The sequence below is a fragment of the Pseudophryne corroboree genome, chromosome 6 (genome assembly GCF_028390025.1).
Source record: "Pseudophryne corroboree isolate aPseCor3 chromosome 6, aPseCor3.hap2, whole genome shotgun sequence".
NCBI lineage: Eukaryota > Metazoa > Chordata > Amphibia > Anura > Myobatrachidae > Pseudophryne > Pseudophryne corroboree.
The window spans coordinates 167,563,440-167,584,832 of record NC_086449.1 but is presented as its reverse complement, the minus strand read 5'-3'; the positions used below and the strand labels follow the sequence as shown (position 1 = coordinate 167,584,832).

Below are 21,393 nucleotides of genomic sequence, written 5' to 3'. Positions count from 1 at the left end.
TTGCCCTTCTCACCAAGGGTACCTCAGGTTCGTGGTACAGAACTGTCACTATCAGTTCAGACGCTGCCGTTTGGATTGTCCACGGCACCCCGGGTCTTTACCAAGGTAATGGCCGAAATGATGATTCTTCTTAAAAGAAATATGGACGCTTTCCTGATAAGGGCAAGGTCCAGAGAACAGTTGGAGGTCGGAGTAGCACTATCTTAAGTAGTTCTACGACAGCACGAGTGGATTCTAAATATTCCAAAATCGCAGTTTTTTCCGACGACACGTCTACTGTTCCTAGGGATGATTCTGGACACAGTCCAGTAAAGGATGTTTTCTCCCGGAGAAGAAAGCCAGGGAGTTATCCGAGCTAGTCAGGAACCTCCTAAAACCAGGAAAAGTATCAGTGCATCATTGCACAAGGATCCTGTGAAAAATGGTGGTTTCTTACAAAGCGATCCCATTCGGTAGATTTCACGCAAGAACCTTTACGTGGGATCTGCTGGAAAAATGGTCCGGATCGCATCTTCAGATGCATCAGCGGATAACCCTGTCTCCAAGGACAAGGGTGTTTCTTCTGCGGTGGCTGTAGAGTGCTCATCTATGAAAGGGCCGCAGATTCGGCATTCAGGACTGGGTCCTGGTGACCACGGATGCCAGCCTGAGTGGCTGGGGAGCAGTCACACAAGGAAAAAATTTCCAGAGAGTGTGATCGAGTCTGGAGACTTCTCTCCACATAAATATACTGGAGCTAAGGGCAATTTACAATGCTCTAAGCTTAGCAAGACCTCTGCTTCAAGGTCAGCCGGTATTGATCCAGTGGGACAACATCACGGCAGTCGCCCACGTAAACAGACAGGGCGGCACAAGAAGCAGGAGGGAAATGGCAGAAACTGCAAGGATTCTTCGCTGGGCGAAAAATCATGTGATAACACTCTCAGCAGTGTTCATTCCGGGAGTGGAAAACTGGGAAGCAGACTTCCTCAGCAGGCATGACCTCCACCCGGGAGAGTGGGGACTTCATCGGGAAGTCTTCCACATGATTGTAAACCGTTGTGAAAAACCAAAGGTGGACATGATGGCGTCCCGCCTGAACAAAAAAACTAGATATTGCGCCAGGTCAAGGGACCCTCAGGCAATAGCGGTGGACGCTCTGGTAACACTGTGGATGTACCAGTCAGAGTATGTGTTCCCTCCTATGCCTCTCATACAAAAAGTACTGAGAATCATAAGAGGGAGATGAGTAAGAATGATACTCGTGGTTCCGGATTGGCCAAGAAGGACTTGGTACCCGAAACTTCAAGAGATGTTCACGGAAAACCCGTGGCCTCTACCTTTAAGAAAGGACCTGCTCCAGCAGGGGCCTTGTCTGTTCCAAGACTTACCGCGGCCGCGTTTGACGGCATGGCGGTTGAACGCCGGATCCTGACAGGGCATTCCAGATGAAGTCATCCCTACCCTGGTCGAAGACAGGAAGGATGTAACCGCAAAACATTTTCACCGCATTTGGCGAAGATATGTTGCGTGGTGTGAGGCCAAGAAGGCCCCTACAGAGGAATTCCAACTGGGTCGTTTCCTACATTTCCTGAAAACAGGACTGTCTATGGGCCTAAAATTAGGGTCCATTAAGGTTCAAATTTCGGCCCTGTCGAATTTCTTCCAGAAAGAACTGGCTTTAGTGCCTGACGTTCAGATGTTTGTAAAAGGGGTACTGCATATACAGCCTCCTTTTGTGCCCCAGTGGCACCTTGGGATCTCAATGTTGTTTTGAGTTTCCTAAAGTCACATTGGTTTGAACCACTCACCACTGTGGACTTAGCATCGTCACCTTCCATGTGAGATATTTTATTAGCCCTGGCTTCAGCCAGGCGTGTGTCAGAATTGGCGGCTTTATCATATATAAAGCCCTTACTTAATTTTTCATTCTGACAGGGCAGAATTGAGGACTCGTCCTCAATTTCTCCTTAAGGGGTTTTCTGTTTTTCACATGAACCAACCTATTGTGGTACCTGCGGGTACTAGGGACTTGGAGGACTCCAAGTTACTTGACGTTGTCAGGGCCCTGAAAAATATGTTTCCAGGAAGGCTGGAGTCAGAAAATCTGACTCGCTGTTTAGCCTGTATGCACCCAACAAGATGGGTGCTCCTGCTTCTAAGCAGACGATTGCTCGCTGGATTTGTAATACAATTCAGTTTACACATTCTGTGGCAGGCCTGCCACAGCCAAAATCGGTAAAAGCCCATTCCAAAAGGAAGGGGGCTCATCTTGGGCGACTGCCCGAGGGGTCTCGGCTTTACAACTTTGCCGAGCAGTTACTTGGTCAGGGGAAAACACGTTTGCTAAATTCTACAAATTTGATACCCTGGCTGAGGAGGACATGGAGTTCTCTCATTCGGTGCTGCAGGGTCATCCGCACTCTCCCGCCCGTTTGGGAGCTTTGGTATAATCCCCATGGTCCTGACGGAGTCCCCAGCATCCACTAGGACGTCAGAGAAAATAAGATTTTACTTACCGATAAATCTATTTCTCGTAGTCCGTAGTGGATGCTGGGCGCCCATCCCAAGTGCGGATTGTCTGCAATACTTGTACATAGTTATTGTTACAAAAATCGGGTTATTCTTGTTGTGAGCCATCTTTTCAGAGGCTCCTTCGTTGTTATCATACTGTTAACTGGGTTCAGATCACAGGTTGTACGGTGTGATTGGTGTGGCTGGTATGAGTCTTACCCGGGATTCAATATCCTTCCTTATTATGCACGCTCGTCCGGGCACAGTATCCTAACTGAGGCTTGGAGGAGGGTCATAGGGGGAGGAGCCAGTGCACACCACCTGATCCTAAAGCTTTTATTATTGTGCCCTGTCTCCTGCGGAGCCGCTATATCCCCATGGTCCTGACGGAGTCCCCAGCATCCACTACGGACTACGAGAAATAGATTTATCGGTAAGTAAAATCTTATTTTTTACAGGGAGCACTGCTGGCAACAGGCTCCCTGCATCGAGGGACTGGGGAGAGAGGAGCAGACCTACTTAAATGATAGGATCTGCTTCCTCGGCTACTGGACACCATTAGCTCCAGAGGGGGTGAACACAGGTTCGTCCTGGGCGTCCTCCCCCGGAGCCACGCCGCCGTTCTCCTCACAGAGCCAGAAGAACAGAAGCAAGAAGACGTCTCAGGCGGCAGAAGCTTTCAGTGGCTTCACTGAGGTAACGCACAGCACCGCAGCTGTGCATTATTGCTCCACACACCTCACACACTCCGGTCACTGTATGGGTGCATGGCGCAGGGGGGGCGCCCTGGGCAGCAATAATAACACCTCAAAACATGGCAAAAAGATATATACATGTACAGGTGGGCACTGTACATGTATATAAAAGAGCCCCCGCCATTTTTACACAAATTTGAGCGGGACCGAAGCCCGCCACCGAGGGGGCGGGGCTTCTCCCTCAACACTCACCAGCGCCATTTTTCTCTCCACAGAACGCTGAGAGGAAGCTCCCCGGACTCTCCCCTGCTTACACATGGTGAAGGGGTGTTTAAAAGAGAGGGGGGGCGCACATAATTGGCGGATAAGATATTATACAGCGCTGCTGGGGGAAAAATTTTTGTGTTGGTCTCCTGGGTCATTGCGCTGGGGTGTTTGCTGGCATACTCTCTCTCTGTCTCTCCAAAGGGCCCTAAAGGGGATACTGTCTTCAGAAAGGAGTTTCCCTGTGTGTGTGTGTGAAGTGTGTCGGTACGTGTGTGCAGACATGTTTGACGAGGAAGGCTCGCTTAATGTGGAGGGGGAGTGTTTGAATGTCAGGTCGTTGTCGGCAACGCCGACACCGGACTGGGTGGATATGCTGAATGTCTTAAATGCAAATGTAAATCTCCTGCATAAAAGGTTAGACAAGGCTGAGGCTAGGGATCAGTCAGGTAGCCAGACCGTGCCTGTCCCTGGGGCGCCAGGACCTTCAGGGTCTCAAAAGCGCCCCATATCCCAGGTCGCTGACACAGATACCGACACAGATACTGACTCGAGTGTCGACTATGAGGATGCAAAATTACAGCCGAAGGTGGCAAAGGGTATTCGATACATGATTATTGCCATAAAAGGGGTTTTGCATGTCACTGAGGAACCCCCTGTCCCTGACACGAGGGTTTACATGTATAAAGGGAAAAAGCCTGAGGTCACGTTTCCGTCCTCATTTGAGCTAAGCGAATTCTGCGAAAAGGCTTGGGAGTCTCCGGATAGGAGACTACATGTTCCCAAAAGGATTCTTATGGCGTATCCTTTTCCACAGAAGGATAGGATACGATGGGAATCTTTGCCTAAAGTAGACAAGGCACTGACACGCTTATCCAAGAAGGTGGCACTGCCTTCTCCGGATACTGCTTCCCTCAAGGATCCTGCTGATCGCAAGCAGGAAATTACCATGAAGCACATTTACACACATTCAGTAACTATCGTTAGACCGGCCATGGCGTCGGCCTGGGTTTGTAGTGCTGTCGTGGCATGGGCAGACTCCTTATCTACGGAGATTGACACCTTAGATAGGGATACCATTCTAATGACCATTGAGAATATCAGAGATGCTGCCTTGTATATGAGGGATGCTCAGAGAGACATTTGTTTACTAAGCTCCAGAATAAACGCTATGTCTATTTCTGCTAGGCGACTCTTGTGGACCTGACAGTGGACGGAAGACGCCGACTCAAAACGGCATATGGAGTCATTGCCTTAGGAGGAGTTGTTTGGAGAAGGCCTCTCGGACCTTGTCTCTACTGCTACGGCCGGTAAATCGAATTTTTTACCTTATGTTCCCCCGCAGCATGCTAAGAAGGTACCGCATTATCAAATGCAGTCCTTTCGTTCCAATAAAAGCAAGAAGGTACGAGGATCGTCCTTTGTTGCCAGAGGTAAAGGCAAGGGAAAAAAGCTGCACTCGGCTAGTTCCCAAGAGCAGAAGTCCTCCCCTACTTCCGCAAAGTCCACCGCATGACGCTGGGGCTTTCCGGGGGGGGGGGGGGGGTCAGATCAAGTGAGGGCACGTCTTCGTCTTTTCAGCCACGTCTGGGTTCTCTCACAGGTGGATCCCTGGGCAATAGAGATTGTTTCGCAGGGGTACAGACTGGAATTCGAAGACATGCCTCCTCGCCGGTTTTTCAAATCGGCTCTGCCGGCTTCCCCGTCGGAGAGGGAGCTGGTGTTAGCTGCAATTCACAAATTGTACATTCAACAGGTGATAGTCGAAGTTCCTCATCTCCAGCAAGGAGAGGGTTGTTATTCATCCCTGTTTGTGGTACCGAAACCGGACGGTTCGGTCAGACCCATTTTAAATCTGAAATCCCTGAACCTGTACTTGAAGAGGTTCAATTTCAAAATGGAAACGCTCAGTGCGGTCATCGCCAGCCTGTAGGGAGGGGATTGGATGGTGTCCCTGGAAATAAAGGATGCGTACCTTCATGTTCCGATTTTCCCTCCTCACCAGGCGTTCCTGAGATTTGCAGTACAGGACTGTCGTTACCAATTTCAGACGTTGCCATTTGGTCTTTCCACGGCCCCGAGAATTTTCACCAAGGTAATGGCGGAAATGATGGTGCTCCCTGCGCAGGCAGGGCGTCACAATTATCCCGTACTTGGACGATCTCCTCATAAAGGCGAGATCTCGGGAGAAGTTGCCGGACTGCGTGTCTCTGTCCGTGAAGACGTTGCAGAGGCACGGCTGGATTCTCAATTTACCGAAATCCCAGCTAGTCCCTGCAACGCGTCTGACCTTTTTGGGCCTGATTCTAGACACAGACCAAAAAAGAGTTTTTCTTCCAGTGGAGAAGGCTCAGGAGCTCGTAGCTCTGGTCAGGAACCTATTGAAGCCAAAAAAGGTTTCAGTGCATCATTGCACGAGGGTTCTGGGGAAGATGGTGGCTTCATACGAGGCCATCCCCTTGGGCAGGTTCCATGCAAGGACCTTTCAATGGGACCTATTGGACAAATGGTCCGGGTCCCATCTACACATGCAAAAACGGATCACCCTGTCTCCCAGGGCCAGGGTGTCTCTCCTGTGGTGGCTGCGCAGTGCTCACCTCCTGGAGGGTCGCAGGTTCGGCATTCAGGACTGGGTCCTGGTGACCACGGACGCGAGCTTCCGAGGTTGGGGAGCTGTCGCACTAGGAAGAAATTTCCAGGGTCTCTGGTCAAGCATAGAGACTGGTCTCCACATCAATGTCCTGGAGTTGAGGGCCATATACAACGCCCTACGCCAAGCGGAGGAATGGCTTCGGAACAACCGGTTCTGATTCAGTCAGACAATGTCACGGCAGTGGCTCATGTAAACCGCCAAGGCGGCACAAGGAGCAGAGTGGCCATGGCAGAGGCGACCAGGATTCTACGCTGGGCGGAAGGCCATGTAAGCGCACTATCAGCAGTATTCATCCCGGGGTTGGACAACTGGGAGGCGGACTTTCTCAGCAGGCACGACCTGCATCCGGGAGAGTGGGGACTTCATCAAGAAGTCTTCACACAGATCACGGATCGGTGGGGACTGCCTCAGATAGACATGATGGCGTCCCGCCTCAACAAAAAGCTAAATGGGTATTGCGCCAGGTCAAGAGACCCTCAGGCGGTTGCGGTAGACGCTCTAGTGACACCTTGGGTGTTCAGATCGGTCTATGTGTTTCCTCCTCGACCTCTCATACCCAAGGTGTTGAGGATACTAAGAATAAGAAGGGTTAGAACAATCCTCATTGTTCCAGATTGGCCAAGGAGGACTTGGTATCCGGATCTGCAAGAGTTGCTCACAGAAGATCCGTGGCCTCTTCCTCTAAGGCAGGACCTGCTGCAGCAGGGGCCCTGTCTGTTCCAAGACTAACCGCGGCTGCGTTTGACGGCATGGCGGTTGAACGCCGGATCCTAGCGGAAAAAGGGATTCCGGAGGAGGTCATTCCTACCCTGATCAAGGCTAGGAAGGACGTGACGTCGAAACATTATCACCGTATATGGCGAAAATATGTTTCTTGGTGTGAGGCCAGAACTGCTCCTACGGAGGAGTTCCAGTTGGGCCGTCTGCTTCACTTCCTTCAAACGGGAGTGAATTTGGGCCTCAAATTAGGGTCCATAAAGATTCAAATTTCGGCCTTATCCATTTTCTTTCAAAGAGAATTGGCTTCTCTTCCTGAAGTACAGACTTTTGTGAAGGGCGTGCTGCATATTCAGCCTCCCTTTGTGCCTCCGGTGGCGCCTTGGGACCTTTACGTAGTATTAAAGTCACCTCAAGTCACCTTGGTTTGAACCACTCAAAACAGTAGAGTTGAAATACCTCACTTGGAAAGTGGTCATGTTGTTGGCCTTAGCTTCTGCAAGGCGGGTTTTGGAATTGGCGGCTTTATCATATAAAAGCCCATACCTGATTTTTCACGTGGATAAGGCAGAGTTGAGGACTCGTCCTCAATTTCTGCCCAAGGTGGTCTCATCTTTTCATATGAACCAACCTATTGTCGTGCCTGTGGCTACACGGGACTTGGAGGATTCCGAGTCCCTGGATGTGGTCAGGGCTTTGAAGATTTATGTGACCAGAACGGCTAGGATCAGTAAGACCGAAGCTCTGTTTGTTCTGTATGCGGCCAACAAGGTTGGCGCTCCTGCTTCAAAGCAGACTATTGCTCGCTGGATCTGTAACACGATTCAGCAGGCGCATTCTTCGGCAGGATTGTCATTGCCTAAATCGGTTAAGGCCCATTCCACTAGGAAGGTGGGCTCTTCTTGGGCGGCTGCCCGAGTGGTCTCGGCACTACAACTGTGCCGAGCTGCTACTTGGTCGGGGTCAAACACCTTTGCAAAGTTCTATAAGTTTGATACCCTGGCTGAGGAGGACCTCCTGTTTGCTCAATCGGTGCTGCAGAGTCATCCGCACTCTCCCGTCCGTTTGGGAGCTTTGGTATAATCCCCATGGTCCTTACGGAGTCCCCAGCATCCTCTAGGACGTAAGAGAAAATAAGATTTTACTTACCGGTAAATCTATTTCTCGTAGTCCGTAGTGGATGCTGGGCGCCTGTCCCAAGGACTTCTTCTGCAAGACTTGTATATAGTTATTGCTTACATAAGGGTTATGTTATAGTTGATCGGGTTTGAACCGAGGCTATGTTATTGTTCATACTGTTAACTGGGTAGTTTATCACAAGTTATACGGTGTGATTGGTGTGGCTGGTATGAAACTTGCCCTTAGATTTACAAAAATCCTTTCCTCGTACTGTTCATCTCCTCTGGGCACAGTTTCTCTAACTGAGGTCTGGAGGAGGAACATAGAGGGAGGAGCCAGTGCACACCCAGAATCCAAAGCTTTCTTAAAGTGCCCTATCTCCTGCGGAGCCCGTCTATTCCCCATGGTCCTTACGGAGTTCCCAGCATCCTCTACGGACTACGAGAAATAGATTTACCGGTAAGTAAAATCTTATTATTACAGGAGAGTAACACTAATCTATTGTCAGGCCACTGATTTGGCATTGACATGCATTACGTGTATTTTGTTGTGTTTGTACTCAGGTCGCCACGCAGGCTCAGGTCCAGCTCTCTCTCGCCGGGTAGACTGAAGGACGATAAAAAGGATGGTAAAGACTCAAAAGTAGTCAAGGAACGGCAGATAACAGGTCAGGATACAACACAATCTATACATTTTGTTGAGCTTAAAAGATCAATGGCAGTAAAAAAAAATTCTATCCATCCCTCTACATTTATTTTGTGGCTGGTGTGAATATAACTCTTTGTAGCAGGGCCTGAATACTGTGGTGATGGTGTTGTCTGTGGCTGGAATGTTACACAGCACCTGGACTGAAGATGAGGTTCTTAAAGAGCTCTGACCCTGATATACAAGATACATTTTAAGCAAGAGATGCTGATAACATTCACAATAATAGATGTAAGAGTCAGCATACCTTGAAAGAAAAGTTATACTAACAAGCATGCTAGTAGATTTTATTTTAATTGAATTACAATCTAAATAGAGATGTATTCTATACGGAGACTTCTGTCCTCCGCCCCTCTTCCCCCCCCAGCTATGGTGTTCCTATCCCCTGGGATGCCTGAGGGTCACAACAGACACATTACGGATGATCAAACAAACTTTATTGACTGACAATGCAGCGAGGTATTGGCCTGGATTGTTGAGTGATGAGCTCTGCTTTAATCACAATACTTAGAAGTCACATAATTGCTGTGGATCTTCCTATAACTGTCCACACACTGACAATGCAACAACCGTGACACTAACCATAAAAACTAAACACTGAGGATTTGAACAAAACATGTACATGACTCTTTCATATGACCATCCATGTTTCTAGTGGGGAGGGTGCTTGGCCCAACTTTGTCAAGATTACGGAGACAACAGACAACCAGTTTAGTTAATCCTTCCATATGTTCAGACTACATTAGCCTTAACACATGTCTGTACTTGAGATGCTTTCAAAATATAAAAAAAATGGGGGCATTCAACAGAAAGTAGGTCAGTCCTGAGCTGGATTCCTGTGATAGATTCCACAACATTAGGATAAAGGGAGCGCAGGAGAACAATCATAAGTGTAGTTCTGTTGAAATAAATATGGCTCAAATGAGGCCGCAGTGGTACAATATATGGGGGTCATTCCGAGTTGTTCGTTCGCAAGCTGCTTTTAGCAGCATTGCACACGCTAAGCCGCCGCCTACTGGGAGTGAATCTTAGCTTATCAAAATTGCGAACGAAAGATTCGCAATATTGCAAACGAAAGATTCGCAATATTGCGAAAATACTTCTCTGTGCAGTTTCTGAGTAGCTCGAGGCTTACTCTGCCAGTGCGATCAGATCAGTGCTTGTCGTTCCTGGTTTGACGTCACAAACACACCCAGCGTTCGCCCAGACACTCCTCCGTTTCTCCAGCCACTCCCGCGTTTTTCCCAGAAACTGTAGCGTTTTTTCGCACACACCCATAAAACGGCCAGTTTCCACCCAGAAACACCCACTTCCTGTCAATCACATTACGATCACCAGAACGAAGAAAAAAACCTCGTAATGCCGTGAGTAAAATTCCTAACTGCATAGCAAATTTACTTGGCGCAGTCGCACTGCGGACATTGCGCATGCGCAGTAGCGACTAATTGCTCCGTTGCAGAAAAAAAAATAACGAGCGAACAACTCGGAATGACCCCCTATATTTCTAATTCTTTTATTCATTAAATAACTAAAATGATACATAAATATTATGATAAAAAAAGTCCAATCCTTATTTGTTGTAGAATAATTCTCATTAATTTTGTTCTAATGTAATAATTAACGTTTGTATTAAGAAGACACCGAATTGTAAGATGAACCATATAAAAATAATGCACGAAACCTCTGTAACAAAACTTGATAATAAAGAATTGTACCAACCTTTGCAAATAAGTCTACAGTTGACTACAAGAAGCTAAGACGTTCTAGCTTTAGACAATAAGCTTCCTCTAAATCTATAGATCTGTTTTAATAAGTGTCTTTTCCCCAAACACTAGTATTTGTATACGCAAAATACATAAAGGGCTGACTCCTGTCCAGCTAGTTGGGGAAGATTCGAGTAGTGGGAACCTCAGATGCTAATACAACGCTGCTTGTTGTGTTTGCTTGCTGCCTATAGTTTTCCGCCTGTAATAACCTGCTTAAGTTGCTTCGCGCTTAGTTGAATCTTCCCCATAGTGTTGAGATGCAAATCACATTTAGAAACTGGCACAATTTGTAGATGGATTTTTTTTACATAGTGCTCAATATAACTTCATATACTAACAAAGTTATTCCTGGTCTCTCACTGTTGAAAGATGTAGGTGCTTCTCAGGTCGCATACTTTGTACTATTGATATAGAATTTTTAAATGTCTGGCCTCTTCTGGCACAGGCCTGGCCAACCTGTGGCTCTCCAGCTGTTATGAAACTACAAGTGCCAGCATGCTTTACAAGCTAATTTTTTTCTGAATACATGAGAGAGAGCTATAATATAACTTGTCAACCTATGTTGTAAACTCAAAAGATAACAGCTACAGATTTACTTCAGTGTCACGTATAGGACATTTTATGGAATGCCCCAATTGCAGCATGTGTACATCAGAGATACATATGTGCCTGAGAAAGCAGTGCTATCTGCAGATGGCAGGTAGTAATAGCCGTTCGTGACAACAAAGGTCTTCCGGCATTGGTGAACTTTGTTTCATGCACAAAATTATTAAAAAAATAGTGTATAAAATGTTCTTCAGGCTGTGTGTATATGAAATATATGCATTCTCTGTTTAGACTTGGTTCCCACCCCCAAGATATCTCGTTATGGTATGCAAATATTCCTAAATACTGAGAAAGCAGATATCCAAATACTTCTAGTCCCAAGCATTTCTGATATGGGAGACTGGAGCTGTAATAGTGAATGTGTTTATTGCACGTGAAGAGACTGTAAAACACAGGGGTGCATGTGTGCCGTGTCTGGCATAAAGCAGGTGCATAGGCTAGCATTGCCCACTGCCACACTGCGTCGCTTATGGTCACAATTGCTGCTTTGTTTTTCCTTTTAAAATGAATGCAATTTACAATTGTAACCAACTCGGTACAATTACTGGAAAGTGAAAGGAATAGCAATAGGCTCCCCAGTAACTTCCTGAGTAGCTAGTTTGTTTCGGCCTACTGGACATGGTAGTAATCCTTGTGTCTCTGACGTCCTAGTGGATGCTGGGGACTCCGTCAGGACCATGGGGAATAGCGGCTCCGCAGGAGACAGGGCACAAAATTTAAAAGTTTGACCACTAGGTGGTGTGTACTGGCTCCTCCCCCTATGACCCTCCTCCAAGCCTCAGTTAGGTTTTTGTGCCCGTCCGAGCAGGGTGCAATCTAGGTGGCTCTCATAAAGAGCTGCTTAGAGTAAAAGTTTTGATAGTTTTATTATTTTCAGTGAGTCCTGCTGGCAACAGGCTCACTGCAACGAGGGACCTAGGGGAGAAGAAGTGAACTCACCTGCGTGCAGGATGGATTTGCTTCTTAGGCTACTGGACACTAGCTCCAGAGGGACGATCACAGGTACAGCCTGGATGGGTCACCGGAGCCGCGCCGCCGACCCCCTTGCAGATGCCGAAGTAAGAAGAGGTCCAGAAACCGGCGGCTGAAGGCTTTTCAGTCTTCATGAGGTAGCGCACAGCACTGCAGCTGTGCGCCATTGCGCTCAGGCACACTTCACACCGGCGGTCACTGAGGGTGCAGGGCGCTGGGGGGGGCGCCCTGGGCAGCAATGTTAATACCTTTCTGGCTAAAAAGAATACATCACATATAGTCCATGAGGCTATATGGATGTATTTCACCCCTGCCAGGTCTCAGAAAAACCGGGAGAAGAGCCCGCCGGAATAGGGGGCGGGGCCTATCTCCTCAGCACACAGCGCCATTTTCCTACACAGCTCCGCTGCTAGGAAGGCTCCCAGGCTCTCCCCTGCACTGCACTACAGAAACAGGGTAAAAAACAGAGAGGGGGGGCATTTTTTGGCGATATTATATATATTTAAGCAGCTATAAGGAAACAACACTTATATAAGGTTGTTCCTATATAATTATAGCGCTTTGGTGTGTGCTGGCAAACTCTCCCTCTGTCTCCCCAAAGGGCTAGTGGGGTCCTGTCTTCTATCAGAGCATTCCCTGTGTGTCTGCTGTGTGTCGGTACGTGTGTGTCGACATGTATGAGGACGATGTTGGTGTGGAGGCGGAGCAATTGCCGGTAATGGTGATGTCACCCCCTAGGGAGTCGACACCGGAATGGATGGCTTTGTTTATGGAATTACGTGATAATGTCAGCACGCTGCAAAAGTCGGTTGACGACATGAGACGACCGGCAAACCAGTTAGTACCTGTACAGGCGTCTCAAACACCGTCAGGGGCTGTAAAACGCCCTTTGCCTCAGTCGGTCGACACAGACCCAGACACGGACACCGAATCTAGTGTCGACGGTGAAGAAACGAACGTATTTTCCAGTAGGGCCACACGTTATATGATCACGGCAATGAAGGAGGCTTTGCATATCTCTGATACTGCAAGTACCACAAAAAGGGGTATTATGTGGGGTCTGAAAAAACTACCTGTAGTTTTTCCTGAATCAGAGGAATTGAATGATGTGTGTGATGAAGCGTGGGTTACCCCTGATAAAAAACTGCTAATTTCAAAGAAGTTATTGGCGTTATACCCTTTCCCGCCAGAGGTTAGGGCGCGCTGGGAAACACCCCCTAGGGTGGACAAGGCGCTCACACGTTTATCCAAACAAGTGGCGTTACCGTCTCCTGATACGGCCGCCCTCAAGGATCCAGCTGATAGGAGGCTGGAAAATACTCTAAAAAGTATATACACACATACTGGTGTTATACTGCGACCAGCAATCGCCTCAGCCTGGATGTGCAGTGCTGGGGTGGCTTGGTCGGATTCCCTGACTGAAAATATTGATACCCTGGATAGGGACAGTATTTTATTGACTATAGAGCAATTAAAGGATGCATTCCTTTATATGCGAGATGCACAGAGGGATATCTGCACTCTGGCATCAAGAGTAAGTGCGATGTCCATATCTGCCAGAAGAAGTCTATGGACACGACAGTGGTCAGGCGATGCGGATTCCAAACGGCATATGGAAGTATTGCCGTATAAAGGGGAGGAATTATTTGGGGTCGGTCTATCGGATTTGGTAGCCACGGCAACAGCCGGGAAGTCCACCTTTTTACCTCAAGTCCCCTCCCAGCAGAAAAAGACGCAGTCTTTTCAGCCGCAGTCCTTTCGTTCCTATAAGAACAAGCGAGCAAAAGGACATTCATATTTGCCCCGAGGCAAAGGAAAAGGGTAAGAGACTGCAGCAAGCAGCCCCTTCCCAGGAGCAGAAGTCCTCCCCGGCTTCTGCAAAGGCCTCAGCATGACGCTGGGACCTTACAAGCGGACTCAGGGGCGGTGGGGGGTCGCCTCAAGAATTTCAGCGCACAGTGGGCTCACTCGCAGGTGGACCCCTGGATCCTGCAGGTAGTATCTCAGGGTTACAGGTTGGAATTCGAGAAGTCTCCCCCTCGCCGGTTCCTAAAATCTGCTTTGCCAACGTCTCCCTCAGACAGGGCGACGGTATTGGAAGCCATTCACAAGCTGTATTCTCAGCAGGTGATAATCAAGGTACCCCTTCTACAACAGGGAAAGGGGTATTACTCCACGCTATTGTGGTACCGAAGCCGGACGGCTCGGTAAGACCTATTCTAAATCTGAAATCTCTGAACCTGTACATACAAAAATTCAAGTTCAAGATGGAGTCACTCAGAGCAGTGATAGTGAATCTGGAAGAAGGGGATTTTATGGTGTCCTTGGACATCAAGGATGCTTACCTTCATGTCCCAATTTGCCCTTCACACCAAGGGTACCTCAGGTTCGTGGTACAAAACTGTCATTATCAGTTTCAGACGCTGCCGTTTGGATTGTCCACGGCACCCAGGGTCTTTACCAAGGTAATGGCCGAAATGATGATCCTTCTTCGAAGAGAAGGCGTATTAATTATCCCTTACTTGGACGATCTCCTGATAAGGGCAAGATCCAGAGAACAGCTGGAGGTCGGAGTAGCACTAACTCAAGTAGTGCTCCAACAGCACGGGTGGATTCTGAATTTTCCAAAATCCCAACTGATCCCGACGACACGTCTGCTGTTCCTAGGGATGATTCTGGACACTGTTCAGAAAAAGGTATTTCTTCCGGAGGAGAAAGCCAGGGAGTTATCCGAACTCGTCAGGAACCTCCTAAAACCAGGGACAGTGTCTGTGCAACAATGCACAAGAGTCCTGGGAAAAATGGTGACTTCTTACGAAGCGATTCCATTCGGCAGATTCCATGCACAAATTTTTCAGTGGGATCTGCTAGACAAATGGTCCGGATCGCATGTGCAGATGCATCAGCGGATAAAATTGTCGACAAGGACAAGGGTCTCTCTGCTATGGTGGTTGCAGAGTGCTCATCTGTTAGAGGGCCGCAGATTCGGCATACAGAACTGGGTCCTAGTGACCACGGATGCCAGCCTGAGAGGCTGGGGAGCGGTCACACAAGGAAGAAACTTCCAGGGCGTGTGGTCAAGCCTGGAAACGTCTCTTCACATAAATATACTCACCCGGGAGAGTGGGGACTTCATCCAGAAGTCTTCCACATGATTGTAGTCCATTGGGAAAGACCAATGGTGGACATGATGGCGTCCCGCCTCAACAAAAAACTGGACAGGTATTGCGCCAGGTCAAGAGACCCTCAGGCAATAGCTGTGGACGCTCTGGTAACACCATGGGTGTACCAGTCAGTGTATGTGTTCCCTCCTCTGCCTCTCATACCCAAGGTACTGAGAATTATACGGCAAAGGGGAGTAAGAACGATACTAGTGGCTCCGGACTGGCCAAGAAGGACTTGGTACCCGGAACTTCAGGAGATGCTCACGGAAGATCCGTGGCCTCTACCTCTAAGAAGGGATCTGCTTCAGCAGGGACCGTGTCTATTCCAAGACTTACCGCGGCTGCGTTTGACGGCATGGCGGTTGAACGCCGGATCCTAAGGGAAAAAGGCATTCCGGAAGAGGTCATCCCTACCCTGGTCAAAGCCAGGAAGGAGGTGACTGCACAACATTATCACCGCATTTGGAGAAAATATGTTGCATGGTGTGAGGCCAGGAAGGCCCCGACAGAGGAATTTCAACTGGGTCGATTCCTACATTTCCTGCAAACAGGATTATCTATGGGCCTCAAATTAGGGTCCATTAAGGTTCAAATTTCGGCCCTGTCGATTTTCTTCCAGAAAGAATTGGCTTCAGTTCCTGAAGTCCAGACTTTTGTAAAAGGAGTACTACATATACAGCCCCCGGTTGTGCCCCCAGTGGCACCGTGGGATCTCAATGTAGTTTTGGATTTTCTCAAATCCCATTGGTTTGAGCCACTCAAATCGGTAGATTTGAAATATCTTACATGGAAAGTAACCATGCTACTGGCCCTGGCTTCAGCCAGGAGAGTGTCGGAATTGGCGGCTTTATCGTATAAAAGCCCATATCTGATTTTCCATTCGGACAGGGCAGAATTGAGGACGCGTCCTCATTTTCTGCCTAAGGTGGTATCAGCGTTTCACCTGAACCAGCCTATTGTGGTGCCTGCGGCTACTAGCGATTTGGAGGATTCCAAGTTGCTGGACGTTGTCAGAGCATTGAAAATATATATTTCAAGGACGGCTGGAGTCAGAAAATCTGACTCGCTGTTTATACTGTATGCACCCAACAAGCTGGGTGCTCCTGCTTCTAAGCAGACGATTGCTCGTTGGATTTGTAGCACAATTCAACTGGCACATTCTGTGGCAGGCCTGCCACAGCCTAAATCTGTCAATGCCCACTCCACAAGGAAGGTGGGCTCATCTTGGGCGGCTGCCCGAGGGGTCTCGGCATTACAACTCTGCCGAGCAGCTACGTGGTCAGGGGAGAACACGTTTGTAAAATTCTACAAATTTGATACCCTGGCTAAGGAGGACCTGGAGTTCTCTCATTCGGTGCTGCAGAGTCATCCGCACTCTCCCGCCCGTTTGGGAGCTTTGGTATAATCCCCATGGTCCTGACGGAGTCCCCAGCATCCACTAGGACGTCAGAGAAAATAAGAATTTACTCACCGGTAATTCTATTTCTCGTAGTCCGTAGTGGATGCTGGGCGCCCATCCCAAGTGCGGATTGTCTGCAATACTTGTACATAGTTATTGTTACAAAAAAATCGGGTTGTTTATTGTTGTGAGCCATCTTTTCAGAGGCTCCTACGTTATCATACTGTTAACTGGGTTCAGATCACAAGTTGTACGGTGTGATTGGTGTGGCTGGTATGAGTCTTACCCGGGATTCAAAATCCTTCCTTATTGTGTACGCTCGTCCGGGCACAGTATCCTAACTGAGGCTTGGAGGAGGGTCATAGGGGGAGGAGCCAGTACACACCACCTAGTGGTCAAACTTTTAAATTTTGTGCCCTGTCTCCTGCGGAGCCGCTATTCCCCATGGTCCTGACGGAGTCCCCAGCATCCACTACGGACTACGAGAAATAGAATTACCGGTAAGTAAATTCTTATTTTCTCTTACGTCCTAGAGGATACTGGGGTCCACATTAGTACCATGGGGTATAGACTGATCCACTAGGAGCCATGGGCACTTTAAGAGTTTAATAGTGTGTGCTGGTTCCTCCCTCTATGCCCCTCCTACCAGACTCAGTTTAGAAAATGTGCCCGGAGGAGCCGGTCACAGCTAGGGGAGCTCCTAGGAGTTTTTCTAGTTTTATTGTTTGTTTGTTTTTTAGAGTTAGGCACAAGGAGGCTGCTGCCAACAGCCTCCCTGCTTCGTGGGACTTAGGGAGGGGGAGTAGTATCCAACCCTCTGAGGGTAATGGCCACTATCTCCACTGACAGGATACTGAGCTCCTGAGGGTGTCGATCACAAGCCCCCAAGGCGACCGCTCGCTCCCGCAGCACTGCGGCCACCCCCTAACAGAGCCAGAAGATATCGGTGGTGAGTTGGACCTCGGTTACCCGACAAGTGGGGATCCGGTGAGAATGGCGGCATCAGGGTGGGAGCGCAGCACTGCGGCTGCACTCCGGAGGGTTCAGAGGCACAGAGATGCAGCGCGGTGAGGGGTGCCCTGGGCCAGCTCAGACACCCTTACACTGGTCACAGAAGCTATCTGGGACACTGTACTGCTGCTAACATTGATTACCTCGGGCCAGTATAATCTTTAAAAGTGCGGGAGGACGCGCCATTTAAGGGGGCGGAGCTTCTCCTTAGAGCTGATCCAGCAGCTCACCAGCGCCATTTTCTCCCTGCAGGTCACATACATAGACGCTGACAGGGAGCGCTGACCCTCCACATAACTCCAGCTATCTTGTGCGGTACCAGGGGGTTATGGAAGGGGAGGGGTGGGGGTGAAGAGTGTACATTACTGTGTAGTCTATTAAGGTTGCACAGTCAACGCTAAGCAATTATTTTATAACTGTCTACTGGGGCGCTGTTGGGGCTGGCTCCATAACTCTGTGTCTCTCTGAAGGTACTTGGGGGAAACAGTGTCTTGACATTTTCCTGTGTGTGTATACTATTTATCTCACATTACCATGTCTAGGGACTCTGTATCTTGTGCTGCAGAGTGTGTATCTTCTCCAGAAGAGTCCATGCCATGTACTCAGGAATGCAATACACTGTCTCAGCCCTCTGAACCCGAACCCAAGTGGGTGGCTTCTATTAAGGGTATGATATCCCAGATTTCATCTAGGATAGCTCATTATGAGACTGAAACACAGGTTTTAAAACAATCTGTGGAGGTTTTGTCATATTCATCTCCCACTACCTCATCTAAGTCCCCTGGTATATTCCCCCAAAAGCGTGCTCTTAGCCAGGTAATGCAAGTCGACACGGATACCGACTCTGATATGGGTGATGGGGACATTCTGCGGGGGTAGGCATCCCTTGTTAAAGGGGTGCAGCTAATGATTGAGGCCATTCGGGATGTTTTACACATTACTGACAAGGTACCTGAACAGGTCGATGAGGCTTTCTTTACAGACAATAAGAAAGTACCCCTTACTTTTCCTGCATCTAGGGAATTAAACGCAAAATATTTGAAAAATCCTGGGAAAACCCAGAGAAAAAATTCCAGATCCCAAAGAGAGTTCTGGTTGCTTTTCCTTTCCCAGAAGAGGACAGGAAAAAGTGGGAAAACCCTCCTATAGTAGACGCTTCTGTTTCTAGATTGTCTAAAAAGGTGGTTTTGCCTGTCCCTGGGTCTAACGCTTTGAAAGAACCGCAGACCGCAAGATTGAGACTACGCTCAAATCCATATACACTGCTTCAGGCGTGGTGCTTAGGCCCCCTATTGCTTGTGCATGGATTTCTAAAGCCATAGAAAAGTGGTCAGGCACATTACTAGAGGATTTAGATACTATGGATAGAAGTGACATTGAAATGTTTTTACGTCACATACAGGATTCTGCGGGTTTCATGGTGGAGGCCATGAAGGACCTTGGTAATCTGACTGCACGGACGTCTTCCATGGCTGTCTCGGCACACAGGGGACTCTGGCTGCGCCAGTAGTCTGCGGATGTGGAATCCAAGAAGAGTGTGGAGAACCTAACCTTCACAGGTCAGGCTCTGTTTGGGGAAGCTTTGGATGCATGGATCTCCACGGCAACCGTGGGTAAGTCAACCTTTCTTCCCTCAGCCACTCCGACGCCAAAGAAATCTGCGTCTACAGTGCAGTCCTTTCGGACCGCAAAGGTTAGGAAATCCAAGTCCCCATCCACCTTCTTCAGAGGTGGTTGGGGAAAATCCAGAAAATCTGCACCGGCAGGTTCCCAGGAACAGAAACCGGGTTCTGTTTCGTCAAAATCCTCAGCATGACGGTGGACCTCCCAGCCTGGGGGTCGGGCAGGTGGGAGCACGTCTAAGAAATTTCAGTCAGGTCTGGGCGTCCTCAGGCCTGGACCCCTGGGTACAAGATATCGTAACTCAGGGGTACAGACTAGAGTTTCAAGAGCTCCCACCTCACAGATTTTTCAAATTGGGCTTACCAGCTTTGCTGGCAGAAAGGGCTATCTTACAAGACGCCATTCAAAAATTGGAAAAGGCAAATGTCATAATCCAGTTCCATCTCACCTGGAGAACAAGGGTTACTACTCAAACCTTTTTGTGGTGCCGAAGCCAGACGGTTCGGTCAGACCAATATTGAACCTCAAATCGTTAAATCCATATTTGAGGGAATTCATGTTCAAGATGCAATCTCTGAGAGCGGTGATCTCAGGTCTGGAGGAGGGGAATTCCTGTTATCTTTGGATATCAAGGATGCATACCTTCACATTCCTATTTGGCTGCCACACCAGGCTTATCTCAGGTTTGCGCTGTTGGGCTGTCACTATCCGTTCCAGGCGCTGCCATTCAGCCTATCCACAGCACCGAGGGTGTTCACCAAGGTAATGGCAGAGATGATGCTTCTGCTCCACAAGCAGGGTGTGAACATAATCCATATCTGGACGATCTGCTGATAAAAGCATCATCCAGGGAGAAGTTGTTGCAGTCCATTGCTCTCACGACTCGACTGCTCCGGGCTCATGGTTGGATCCTGAATCTTCCAAAGTCTCATTTGGAGCTGACGAGAAGACTGTGCTTCCTGGGGTGGATTCTCGACACGGAAGTGCAGAGGGTGTTTCTACCGGTAGAAAAAGCATTGGTGATCCAATCAATGGTCCGGGATGTCCTGAAGACATCCCGAGTAACGGTTCATCAGTGCATTCGCCTTCTGGGGAAGATGGGTGCCTCCTACGAGGCTCTACAGTACGGAAGATTTCATGCATGGTCTTTCCAGCTGGATCTCCTGGACAAATGGTCAGGATCTCATCTTCACATGCACCAGAGGATACGTCTGTCGCTGAAAGCCAGAATCTCTCTCCTCTGGCGGGTCGCAGGTTCGGGATTCAGAATTTGATCCTTCTAACCACGGATGCAAGTCTCAGAGGTTGGGGAGCAGTCACTCAAGGGGAAAACTTCCAAGGAAGGTGGTCAAGTCTGGAATCCATCATTCCAATAAAAATTCTGGAGCTAAGAGCCGTATACAACGGTCTTCTACAAGCGGCACATCTTCTAAAAGCTCAAGCCATTCAAGTTCAGTCGGACAATGTAACGACAGTGGCCTACATAAACCGACAAGGCGTAACGAAGAGCAGAGCTGCAATGTCAGAGGTAACAAGAATCATCCTCTGGGCGGAAAAGCACGCGGTGGCGCTGTCAGCAATCTTCATTCCGGGAGTGGACAACTGGGAAGCGGACTTCCTCAGCAGACACGATCTACATCCGGGAGAGTGGGGCCTCCACCCAGAGGTGTTCGCAGAGGTGACAAGTCTTTGGGGCGTACCTCAAATAGACATGATGGCCTCACGCCTCAATAAGAAGCTTCAGAGGTATTGTTCCTGGTCGAGGGACCCACAGACAGTGGCAGTGGACGCTCTGGTAACTCCGTGGGTGTTCAAGTCAGTGTATGTGTTTCCTCCACTTCCACTCATCCCAAGGATTTTCAAAAGAACAAGAGTTCAGGCGATCCTCATTGCTCCAGACTGGCCAAGAAGGGATTGGTACGCGGATCTTCTGGAGTTACTGCTGGAAGATCCGAGGCCTCTTCCTCTTCGAGAGGACCTTCTAAAACAGAGGCCGTTCGCTTATCAAGACTTACCACTGCTACGTTTGACGGCATGGAGGTTGAACGCCAGATCTTAGCCCGGAAAGGCATTCCGAAAAGGGTTATTGCTACCCTGATACAAGCTAGGAAAGGCGTAACGTCTAAACATTACCATCGCATTTGGAAAAAGTATGTGTCTTGGTGTGAATCCAAGAAGTTTCCTACGGTGGAGTTTTAACTTGGGC

At 48.6% G+C, this 21,393-nt stretch overlaps 1 protein-coding gene across 1 annotated transcript in view; it reads left to right on the top strand.

Moving 5' to 3' along the window:
• Positions 1-21,393, top strand: part of SNRNP27 (small nuclear ribonucleoprotein U4/U6.U5 subunit 27) — a 135,253-nt gene that overhangs the window by 12,596 nt on the left and 101,264 nt on the right. The window contains exon 3 of the mRNA XM_063932098.1: positions 8,505-8,608. Within this exon, the coding sequence (XP_063788168.1) occupies positions 8,505-8,608 (104 nt within the window). The remainder of the gene's footprint in view (positions 1-8,504; positions 8,609-21,393) is intronic.